The sequence below is a fragment of the Pelobates fuscus genome, chromosome 6 (assembly GCF_036172605.1).
Source record: "Pelobates fuscus isolate aPelFus1 chromosome 6, aPelFus1.pri, whole genome shotgun sequence".
Lineage (NCBI taxonomy): Eukaryota > Metazoa > Chordata > Amphibia > Anura > Pelobatidae > Pelobates > Pelobates fuscus.
The window spans coordinates 232270067-232282916 of NC_086322.1; the positions used below are offsets into that span (position 1 = coordinate 232270067).

Sequence of the window (12850 nt, forward strand, 5' to 3'; positions counted from 1 at the left end):
ACTCAGCCCTTCATCCCTTTGGGGTAGATAACTGGGGTACCATTCAATGGAGTCCAGGATAAATAAAGCCATTATAGGTGAAATGCGTTTATGGACATTTATATTGTGTATTTTACCTATTAAAGCTTTTTTTGGTCACTTTTTATTGTGCCAATTATCTTTATATACACTTTATACTCGGATTTTTACCTGGAGTTTTTTATTATCCTGGACTCCAAGTAAATCCTTAGTGGGGATTATTCCACCTACGCTATCACCAAGGAGCAGTTTGCCTGCTCCATCCTTGTGAGTACCATTTTATATATTTTATTTCTATACCATTTTATACAGTGAGCACTATTGGTTGTCTTTTATTCTCCTTGAGTGGCCAATTTATCCTTGAAGAAAGAAGGCTGCATTATATCCCATAAGCGGGGATCATACTGCTGTACGCTTTCCATACTAGAGCTAGCTATAGCTCTATCAAATGTGAGTGCAATATTATCTTCTTTTATCATCTGTTATACCCTAGTGAACATATTACACTATTTGGTCATCTGTTTTATCTTTTCATATTATTGGATCCACCTGGGGAAGGACAGCAAGGACATTGTTCCTGATCCAGCATTATACAGACTATTTTAGCTAAAGAACATTTATTCAGCTAAGACTTTTTGTATTTGGACTATTTGGCGCAGCTTTTATTCTTTCTTTTTTATTGTTGTATTTAAAGGGTCTTGAGGGATTCCCTTTTTAAGTTGCTGCCTTATCTTGTTATTAAGCGCTAACTCTTTCCTTTTTTTGTAATCTTTCCGTACTGCCCAAACACAAGCCAGTTTTCGGCCTTTGTGGAGATGACATTCAAGTTTAGGGATCTTCCCATCTCGAAAACACTTTGGGAAGACAGGATATCCTGCTGGAAGTGTTGAATAGGTACTTAAAGACGGTATGGCAACTGCAAGGTGGATCCTTCATCTCCTGAGTCTTCATGAGTCAGTCCACTTGTTGCGTATAATCTTCCAGTCGTTCCGCCTCTAACTGTGAGGATTTGGGTAGAGTTTCTACATTGTTGTAAGGAACGTCATTGTCTTATAGTCAGTTTGTCCGGTTGGTTCAAATTAACACTTCCACAGGCTGAACGTTTCCACGTTAAGACCACATTGTATTCCCGAAGTTCTTTCTGAAAAGGGTTTGGTCTTCGTATATACTGGTTAGAAGTTTCTTTAAATAAATAGGCTTCTTATGCCACCCAGGAAGTTCTGTTTCCCTCCTGGGATCTGTCTTCAGTCTTTCAGGTCCCCTTTTACTTTGGAGGTGGTTCCTTTTAATATGCTTAGTTTAACAAGCATTATTAGTGGCCATTACCTCTGCCAAAAAAGTAAGCAAGCTTCAGGATATATCTTTTTCAGTGGAATTTCTTATATTCCATCAGGATAAAAGTCGTTTCATCCTAAAACTTTAATTCTTCCAGAGTTATCTTTTAGGGTCGTTAATTAGCTCATCCTTCTATAATTATGCCACCTCCCCGCTGAAACTAGATGGCATATTCTGGAGTTTAAAAAAAAGATGTACCTATCAATATCCGCCGAATTCAGAAGATCAGATCACCTGTTGTCAACTTCTATGAAAGTTTTAAGGGGAATGAAGCCTCTCGTAATTCTGTTTCTCATTATTTCGTCAATCATGGCCTATGCTTCAGTAGTTTTGATTTGCCAGCGTCTTTCCCAGCACATTCCACAAAGGCAATGGCCACTTCGTTGGCAGAGAAAAGCTCTTGATTCACCCGAAGTAATCAGCAAGGCTGCTTCTTGGTCAGCTTTTAGCACCTTAAAAAACGTCAGGCATTTTCAGGCTAAAATTGCGATAGGGCATAGGTGCTTTTATCTGTTTAGGCAGAAGGCCCACCCGATTTGAAATCTTGCTATATCCCATACGTACTGCCACCATATGTAAGAAAAAATGAAATTTTTACTCACTATAAATTATTTTCTTAATATGGTGGCAGTACAAATCTCCCTTCCTCTAAATTACAATTTTGCTTACAGTGTGTGGCTTAGGTGTGTATTCTTGCTACAACTGAGGTGGGATTGCCGGGGGAAGCCCTTTATAGGGTAAAGGGTCTTAATCCCCTATCTTGCAGATGCTTGCACCAATTAGGAAGCACAACCCATACATACTGCCCCCATATTAAAATAAACATTTACGGTGAGTAAAAATGTCTGTTTTCATCATTTTAAAAAAAATAAAAATAATTTATTTTTTAAATTAATTTTTTTTTTTTTTACTTGGCTGTTTTGGTTGTTAGCCTAGAGCCAAATGTCCTTTTATTTTTAATGCAAGCAGAGGGAGTGGCACTCATAAATCTAAGCCCCCTAATGCAATTCTGCCCTGCCTAATATATCTATATCAATCTATCTATCTATATCTCTCAAGAGAGAGAATATTCATTATGAAATGTAGATGTACTCTGTATATAATGTTTTCTGTACCTTTAGTAATCTTTTTGCCAAACTCTATTCTTTGCAGGATTTCCGGAAGGGCATGAACCAATACCTCACCAAATTCCAAGAAAAGAACGCTTCTACAGGTATGTCTTGTCATATTTCGTAGCTTAATTTCATGACAAGTTCAATAAAGATTTTAGTCTTCCTCTGCTTTTGTATACAGAAAACTGTTTATATTTGGTTTTGTGATTATAGAGGACCTGTGGGAGTCTCTAGAGCAAGCCAGTGGGAAGCCAATTGCTGCTGTGATGAGCACCTGGACCAAGCAGATGGGATTCCCACTAATATATGTGGATTCAGAGCAGGTAACTAGTTGCGCAGGCCGTGGGGTGTGACATCTGCATATATAAAAATGTTAAAACAAAGTGACATGGCCTTTTTTAGGACCCGTAAGTGCTTATGGGGATGTTTGTTTCATTGTCTGTGGAATAAATCTACTTTTACAGAATGAAGACTCCAGAGTACTCAAATTGTCTCAAAAGAAGTTTTGTGCCAGTGGCCCGCACCTTGGTAAGAGCTGCCAGTCTCTTGTGACGGGATATGGGTGGTTTTTAGTGGGTTCACAAACACCACCTGAAGTAGAACTACACTTTGGTTGCAATGTATTTCTGAAGTGCAATTTGCACTTAAACTCTTGCAACCATATTTTTGTGTAGTAATAATGGTGGTGGCACTTCTGCTCTTCTAGAGCTGCTCAAACCTGTCCTTACCTCCTCTCTTTCTACTTCTCAAATCTCCTTGTTTACTTCTTTCAATGATAGGTTGGCGGGTCAGCTTCCTGCCCCTCTCTCCATATAACACCCTCCTATTGCCCTCACTCAGGTGAGGACTGTCCACAATGGATGGTACCGATCAATATCTGCACCTGTGAAGCCCCATCCTCTTCCAAACTAAAGATCCTGATGGACAAGCCAGAGACGACCATAGTATTGGAGGGCGTGAGACCAGACCAGTGGGTAAAGGTGAGCTACTTCAAGAAAGCTGGGAAATGATGCACAGTAGGTTCCCCATCAGTGTAGGTGTTATTTTGGCAACATTTTAAGGGTGTCCTTGTTTTAAAGTAAAACGGTGCCCAAAAAATATATTTAAAATGTTTTTATTCTTATTAATAGGTTGCATTGTTTTTATTTCCTCAGTGGTTTGTAATACATACTCTCAAGAGAATGTAGTGCATTTCTTGGCTAGTTCTTGCTCCACAGGGGCATCTATAAAAGAAAAAAATATTTACAATTTTGCATAAATTATGTAATATATTTGCATTTATTTTTTAGGAGTAAAGAAGATTTGGAATAGGTTAAAGTCCAATATCTGCAGCTACAGTAAGCACTCTTCCTTATCTGGAACAGATAAGGTTCAATCAGAGGCTTCTCATTGAAAAACCTTGCAGACCAGCTGTCTGTATGCATTGCTGTCCAATTACAGAGTTCTCAATGAGCTGTATTACAGCTAATTGAGAGGTGTTTGCATGGCAGGTGTGCACTAAGCAACAAAGAAGAAAAACCTGGTGAAGGTGTAGCAGAACAGAATGATAATGCAGATTGCTATTTGATAACAAATACAGTGTTTGACATTGTCGTTTACTGTTGCTCCTATTTTTCCCCTCCCCACTTTCCCTCTGTACCCATTATACCAAATATTTCAATAAAGTGCAATTGAAATACCAAATAAAATAAAAATACATTATATAAAACATTAAAGGGACACTATAGTCACCAGAACTACAGTTTATTGAATTTGTTCTGGTGAGTAAAATCATTACCTTCAGGCTTTTTGCTGTAAACACTATCTTTTCAGAGAAAATGCAGTGTTTACATTACAGCCTAGTGATAACGTCACTGGACACGCCTTAGATGGCTGTTGGAGATCCTTCCTGGGTCATGGCTGCCTAAAATGCATCCACACATTCAGTATCTCCTCCCTCTGCATGCAGACACTGAACTTTCCTCATTCATTGATTCAGTTCATCTCTATGAAGAGATGCTGATTGGCCAGGGCTGTGTTTGAATTGTGCTGGCTCTGCCTCTGATCTGCCTCCGATCTGCCTCCTTGTCAGTCTCAGCCAATCCTATGGGGAAGTATTGTGGTTGGGTCAGGCCACCACTTCTGATGATGTCAGAGGAAGTACACAGGCAGGGGCAGCAGCTTCAGACTTGAATACAAGTAAGATTTTACTATCATTAGGGAGGCCAAGGGGGCTAGATAGTGGTTTTAACACTATAGGGTCAGGAATACATGTTTGTGTTCTTGACCTTATAGTGCTCCTTTAACTGTTTGACAGGCTCTAATGCAGAAATCATGGCACATGCCATGTTATAATTAAGTTACATATTTTGATTATATTGATTTATTTTCCAGACAAATGTTAATAGATTTGTCTGGCCCGATTTTTATAAAAAAATTAAAAATCCCTAGATTAGCTAAAACATTTTTTTATTTCTTCTAGTCATAACGGGTGGGGGAGGGGTCTAAATATGCCTAGTTTGGAACGCAATGCAGAGGCTAGTATGCTGTTATTTCTCTAAGCTTCAGTATAAGCAAAATAAAGACGAAAGCTGGTATGACATAGAACAAGAACAAGCAGGAATGTCTAATCTGGAATACTTAGTATGGCTACATTATGATAAATTCAGAAAACTTCAAAAATATCAACTTTCAATGATTACTAGAAATTGCAATGGATTAGGGATCGACCGATTATCGGTTTTACCGATATAATCGGCCGATATTCGGTATTTTCGGCAATATCGGTATCGGCCAATAGGGATGCCGATAATACCTCCCAGGACCGCCAGGCTCATTACAAGCCCGGCGGTCCTGGGGGGGCGGGCAGCAAGCATTTACTCACCTCCCTGCAACTCCTCCAGGTCCCCAGTGTAAATCTCGCGAGACCCGCGGCCAGCTCTGACGGCCGCGGGTCTCGCGAGATTTACACTGGGGAGCTGGAGGAGCTGCTGGGAGGTGAGTAAACGTTTGCTGCCCACCCCACCCCCCCTCCCCTCGCTAAACTAATGCCACTGGACCACCGGGGATTAACATATCCCCCCCTCCCTGGCAAGGAAACAAGCAGGGAGGGGGGACAACAAAAAAGAAATAATAATTAAATATATATATAAAAAAAAAAATAATATAAAAATAAAAAAAAAATTTTATTAAAAAATGCCCCCTCACACATACACTATTATTATACACATACACATACACTACACAAACACACTGTGTATATAATTCAGTGTGTTTGTATAGTGTGTGTGTATATATAATGCAGTGTGTTTGTATAGTGTGTGTATATAATGCACACTACACAAACACACTGTATTATACACACACACACACACACAGCATTATATACACACTATACAAACACACTGCATTATATACACACTACACAAACACACTGCATTATATAAACATTACACAAACACACTGCATTATATACACAGTGTGTTTGTGTAGTGTATTTATATAATGCAGTGTGTTTGTGTAGTGTGTTTATATAATGCAGTGTGTTTGTGTAGTGTGTTTATATAATGCACACTACACACACACTCTGCATTATATACACACACTATACAAACACACACACTCTGCAAAATATAAACACACTACATTCACTATACACACAACACAAATACACACACTCTGCATTCCTTATATGCACACACTACACAAACACACACACTTTGCATTTAGTATATACAGCATTCACTTTACACACACTGCATTCACTTTACGCACACTACCCACACACTACACAGACACGCTGCTTTCATTATATACACACTAGACAAATACACACTGCATCCACTACACAAACACACACTGCATCCACGCCACTCACACTACACAAACACACTGTCAGGGTACCTGAAGTCTCTACCTCCGAGAGAGGCAGAGACTTAGACGTCTATCCCTCCGGACGGGCTGTTTCATCTGTTCCTCGCGGTCCTCCCGGTCACGTAAACGCCGCCCGCGAGGGAGTCACTTCCTTTTGTAGCAGGACGTCCGGAAACCGACGTCATGACGCCAGCCCGGAACGACCTGTCACTCAATCCTTTAGAGACTAATCAGATCTCGTCGGAGGCGTGTCTCTCTCTCCGAGCCAGGGTATTTAAACTTGCTTCTCCCATTTGCTCATTGCCCTGTCGTGGTTCTAGCCTGTCTAGTCACACAGTGCTCTGGTATTTTCTGTTATCCCTTTGGTTCCGACCCGGCTTGTTTGACTTACTCTGTTTACCTCTGTTATCCTTGACCCGGCTTGTTCCTCGCTTACCTGTCCTCTCGTTCCCTCGACCTCGGCTTGTCTCTGACCATTCTCTATACTCTCCGTACGTTAGTCCGGCCATTCTAAGGTCCAGTATACGTATCCTGTACCTGTTTGTACTCTGCGTGTTGGATCCCTGTCCCGATCCTGACATTACGACAGGGCCAATGGATCCTGCAAGTACAAACAGTCAGCTTGGTCCTTCTGATCCTAGGTTTGAAGCCATGGAGCACAGAATGGATCAGATGGCGCTAGCACTACAGGCGTTATTGTCTCGTGCTAATAACCCGCCAGAGGAGACGCGTACTACTTCTATTTCTCCTGTGAGCTCAGGCCTAGAGGTAGCCACTGTAGGTGCCTCTTCCCGTATTACACCACCAGTACGTTATGGTGGCTCACCTGAGAAGTGTCGTGGTTTCCTTAACCAGATCAGTATCCACTTTGAATTACAACCTCGCTCCTATCCTACAGATAGGGCAAAGGTTGGATTTATTATTACCTTACTCATTGAGAAAGCTCTGAGATGGGCCAACCCACTATGGGAGAACGATAACCCGTTAGTATATAACTATAATGCCTTTGTAGCTGCCTTTAGAAGAACTTTTGACCCCCCTGGTAGAAAGGTCAATGCAGCCAGATTACTGTTGCGCCTGAGACAGGAGAACCGAACTCTCGTGGATTATGCACTAGAGTTCAGGTCTCTGGCGTCGGAGGTCAAGTGGAATGAGCAGGCTTATATAGATGTATTTTTGAACGGGTTATCAGACGTAATCCTTGATGAGGTTGCTACTAGAGAACTCCCTGAAAATTTGGAGGATTTAATTTCGTTCATTTTTCGTATTGATGAGCGTTTAAGAGAGAGACAAAACACTTGAGAGAGGAACCTTAGACCTTCCTTTAAATTAGCTCCCGCATTTCAAGGTCCTGATTCCACTACCTCACTGTTTCCTGAACCTATGCAGATAGGCAATACTCGCCTCTCAGAAGAAGAGAGACAGTACAGGAGAAGAGAGGGATTATGCATGTATTGTGGAGTCAGAGGTCACTTACGCCTGAATTGTCCTAATCGTTCGGGAAACGCTCGCACCTAAGTTTCTCTAGAGGACAGGCCTTGGGTGTTTCTATTTTGTCCTCTACTCATAATTATAAGGATCACAGGCTTCTGCTACCAGTTTCTTTAACTTGGGAGAAGGGAGTACTAAAGACTATGGCTTTGATAGATTCCGGAGCTGCTGAGAATTTTATCGACCAAGCCTTTGCTACTAAACACACTGTCCCATCCCAGTTAAGGGATACACCCTTGGCCGTTGAGGCCATAGATGGTAGACCTTTGCTTGAGCCTGTTATCTCCCGTGAGACTATACCCGTTAACTTAACTGTTGGTATCTTACACGAGGAGAACTTATCACTTATGCTCATTTCGTCCCCTTCGGTCCCCATAGTCCTGGGGTACGCATGGTTAAAAAGCCATAACCCTATTATCGTTTGGGAGTTAGGGGAGATACTCTCATGGGGTCAGGGCTGCCAGGAGAAGTGTTTACGCAGGGTTTCCCCATTGGCTGTAATAAACACACCGGGTAGTTCCACTCAGTCTACAGAGGGACAGATACCGTTCATCTACCAGGACTTAAAAGCAGTATTCGATAAGAAGAATGCCGATACCTTACCTCCACACAGGTCATTTGATTGTAAAATTAAGCTTTTACCTGGTACTATGCCTCCGAGGGGCAATGTATATCCTCTATCCACTCAAGAGAACTCAGTTCTAGAGGAATATATTCGTGAGAATCTAGAAAAAGGATTCATTAGGAGATCCTCTTCCCCCGCCGGGGCTGGTTTTTTTTTCGTTAAAAAAAAGGATGGCACTTTGAGACCTTGTATTGATTACCGAGGTTTGAATAAGATAACCATCAGAAATGCCTATCCCATTCCTTTGATTACCGAGCTGTTTGATCATTTAAAGGGCTCTAAAATTTTCACCAAGTTAGATCTCAGAGGGGCGTATAACTTGGTGAGAATCCAGGATGGTCACGAGTGGATGACAGCGTTCAATACCCGTTATGGTCACTATGAATACACGGTTATGCCATTTGGTCTTTGTAATGCTCCGGCAGTCTTTCAGGATTTGATCAATGAAGTTCTTAGGGAGTTTCAACATGATTGTGTCATTGTATACCTGGATGACATACTTATACACTCTAGGGAGATTGAGACCCACCACAGACAAGTCAGAAAGGTATTGCTCAAACTTCTGCAACATGGCCTATACTGTAAATTGGAGAAATGCAGTTTTGACCAGTCTCAGATAGACTTTCTTGGGTACGTGATTTCTGGTGAAGGCTTTAAGATGGATCCTGACAAACTCCAATCTATTTTAGAGTGGCCATTGCCTAAGGGACTCAAGGCTATTCAGAGGTTTATTGGTTTCTCTAATTATTATAGGCGCTTTATTAAGGGATACTCTTCTATTATTGCGCCTATTACCAATATGACCAAACAAGGGGCTAATACTAAGACCTGGTCTACTGAGGCTCTTGTTGCTTTCAAGACGCTCAAGGAACTTTTTGCTTCTGCTCCAATTTTGGTTCATCCTGATACGACTCTGCCGTTCCTACTCGAGGTTCGATGCCTCTGAGACGGGAGTAGGGGCCGTTCTGTCACAAAGGTTAGGTGTGGACAAACCGTTACACCCTTGTGGGTTTTTCTCTAAGAAACTATCTGGTCCTGAAAGCAGATATGACATCGGTGACAGGGAACTGTTAGCGGTCATTATGACTCTTAAGGAGTGGAGGCATTTATTAGAGGGGACCTTACATCCTGTTACTATTTTAACGGACCACAAGAACTTGTCCTATATTGGGGAGGCTAAACGCCTATCCGCCAGGCAAGCTCGTTGGTCCCTATTTCTGACTCACTTCAATTATGCGCTTACTTATAGACCTGGTTCTAAGAACTCCAAAGCCGATGCTTTATCTCGCCAATATGAACCGTCCACTATAGTTGAGCCAGTCCTTTCCTCGATAGTTCCTAAATGTAATATCATCGCTAACACGAATCTCAGGATTCATTCTCCGTTGCTTACCGAGATCATAAAGTTACAACATCTAGCTCCTAAACAGACTCCTGGGGATAGACACTTCGTTCCTCCGGCTCTCCAACTGGAAGTGTTGCGGTGTTTCCACAACAGCAAGGTAGCTGGGCATCCTGGCATTCGCAAGACGTATGCTTTAATCTCCAAAGATTTCTGGTGGCCTGCTTTGCGTAAGGATATTAAAGATTTCATCTATACTTGTGAGGTCTGTACTAAGACTAAGCAACCTCATACGCTTCCATGTGGATTTCTGCATCCCTTAGAGGTTCCAGAGAAACCATGGTCCTGTTTAGCTATGGACTTCATTGTCGATTTGCCTATCTCTAAAAAACAGACTGTCATCCTCACCGTGGTTGACAGATTCACCAAGATGGCTCACTTCGTTCCTCTGCCTAAACTCCCGTCTTCACCCGAATTGGCAGAGATATTCGCAAGGGAGATTTTTCGTTTACATGGGATACCCTCCCAAATTGTATCTGACAGAGGTTCCCAATTTGTTTCCCGTTTTTGGAGGTCCTTCTGCTCTCAACTGGGTATCAAATTGAATTTCTCTTCTGCCTATCATCCTCAGTCTAACGGAGCTGCTGAACGCACCAACCAAAAAATTGAACAATATTTACGTTGTTTTGTTTCTGAACACCAGGACGATTGGGTTGGTTTGATTCCTTGGGCGGAGTTTGCACACAACAATCTCGTTTGTGATTCTACTCATTCAAGCCCCTTCTTCATGAATTATGGCTTTCATCCATCTATTCTTCCCTCGGCCTCCCCTTCCCAAGGGATACCGTCGGTTGATGTTCATGTTGCCAATTTGAGGAAGTTGTGGGATCAGACTCGACAAATTCTTCTGCACAATTCTATGCTGGTTAAGAAACACGCCGATAAACGTAGAAGGGCGGCTCCGGTGTTTGTTCCAGGTGATAGAGTATGGTTGAGTACAAGAAACATCCGTTTAAAAGTACCTTCCATGAAATTCGCCCCTCGTTATATTGGACCTTACAGGGTGCTGACTCGGATTAACCCAGTTGCGTATCGTCTAGCTCTTCCAACTGCCTTACGCATCCCTAACTCATTTCATGTTTCATTGCTGAAACCACTAGTCTGCAACAGATTTTCCTCCACAACGTCCTCTCCTCGCTCTGTTCAGGTGGAGGGTCAGGAGGAGTATGAGGTTAACTCTATTATCGATTCTCGAATCTCCCGGGGGAGAGTACAATATCTGGTCGATTGGAAGGGATATGGTCCTGAGGAGAGGAGTTGGGTACCTCAAGAGGATGTTCATGCTCCTCGTCTCCGCAGGGCGTTTCACTCCCGCTTCCCATCTCGTCCCGCTTCCTTCCGCCCGGTGGGCGTATCTGAGAGGGGGGGTACTGTCAGGGTACTTGAAGTCTCTACCTCCGAGAGAGGCAGAGACTTAGACGTCTATCCCTCCGGACGGGCTGTTTCATCTGTTCCTCGCGGTCCTCCCGGTCACGTAAACGCCGGCCGCGAGGGAGTCACTTCCTTTTGTAGCAGGACGTCCGGAAACCGACGTCATGACGCCAGCCCGGAACGACCTGTCACTCAATCCTTTAGAGACTAATCAGATCTCGTCGGAGGCGTGTCTCTCTCTCCGAGCCAGGGTATTTAAACTTGCTTCTCCCATTTGCTCATTGCCCTGTCGTGGTTCTAGCCTGTCTAGTCACACAGTGCTCTGGTATTTTCTGTTATCCCTTTGGTTCCGACCCGGCTTGTTTGACTTACTCTGTTTACCTCTGTTATCCTTGACCCGGCTTGTTCCTCGCTTACCTGTCCTCTCGTTCCCTCGATCTCGGCTTGTCTCTGACCATTCTCTATACTCTCCGTACGTTAGTCCGGCCATTCTAAGGTCCGGTATACGTATCCTGTACCTGTTTGTACTCTGCGTGTTGGATCCCTGTCCCGATCCTGACACACACACTGCATCCGCTACACACACACTGCATCCGCTACACACACACTGCATCCGCTACACACACACTTCATCCGCTACACACACACTGCATCCGCTACACACACACTGCATCCGCTATACACACACTGCATCCGCTACACACACACTGCATCCACTACACACACATACACAGCTCCCCTGTCTAAACACACTGCATCCACTACACGTGGCATGTGTATTTTGTGCATTTACCTTTAGAAATAGTTTTTTATTTTCCAAAATGGTAAATGTACAGAATATCGGCAAATTATATCGGTATCGGCTCTAAAAAATCAATATCGGTCGATCCCTACAATGGATTTTGGATAACTTTTAAAAGCCGTATATGTATGAAAGATAAATTATTACCTTCTGCTTTTTTAGATATTCTAAAAAGTAATATCCCATATCTTTAACTTAATAATTGGGCACATTTTAAAATCTATAAAGTAAGAGAATTCATTACTGAATATGGAATAAAAACTCCAACTCAACATCTTAATGAATATGCATTTTATGATTGAGTCTTTTAATTCTCTCAGAACTCCTATTTATAATAGTAATAAAACTTGCCATAACATTTCTCTAATTTTGAATGGCAAAATAGTTATGAGCAAATGGTACAGCATATTGGAGGACTTGAAAAAAACTTAGGAACTAAAATCCTTTGGGCATAGCAAACGAAACTGAACTCTCAATACGGTTTAGAAGAATTAATAAGTAGTTTGGATGGAGTTAGTAAGATAACCCACTGTTTAAATATGGGTTGAATTTCATTATAAAATCATGATGCGTGGGTATATGGTCCTAGTAAGAATAGCAAAATTCAACGCAGAACTTAAGCCATTATGTTGGAGATGTAAAGAGACTGAAGGGACATTCAGTCATATATGCTGGAGTTGTAAAAAGTTCAAACAGACTTGGATAGATACTTTTTTGTATTCTCTCCAATGTAACTAGTAGCAATCATTATTTCACCAATGATTGAGAGAGCTCTGTTCCATATGGATTTAGATATATTATCGAAAAAGAATAAAGCTATGTTTATACAATGCATACTGGCT

The 12850-nt window shown here is 42.0% G+C and overlaps 1 protein-coding gene across 1 annotated transcript in view; it reads left to right on the forward strand.

Moving 5' to 3' along the window:
- Positions 1-12850, forward strand: part of NPEPPS (aminopeptidase puromycin sensitive) — a 144177-nt gene that overhangs the window by 92594 nt on the left and 38733 nt on the right. Inside the window, exons 12-15 of the mRNA XM_063458839.1 lie at positions 2506-2566; positions 2679-2788; positions 2930-2993; positions 3306-3445. Of these exons, the coding sequence (XP_063314909.1) occupies positions 2506-2566; positions 2679-2788; positions 2930-2993; positions 3306-3445 (375 nt within the window). The remainder of the gene's footprint in view (positions 1-2505; positions 2567-2678; positions 2789-2929; positions 2994-3305; positions 3446-12850) is intronic.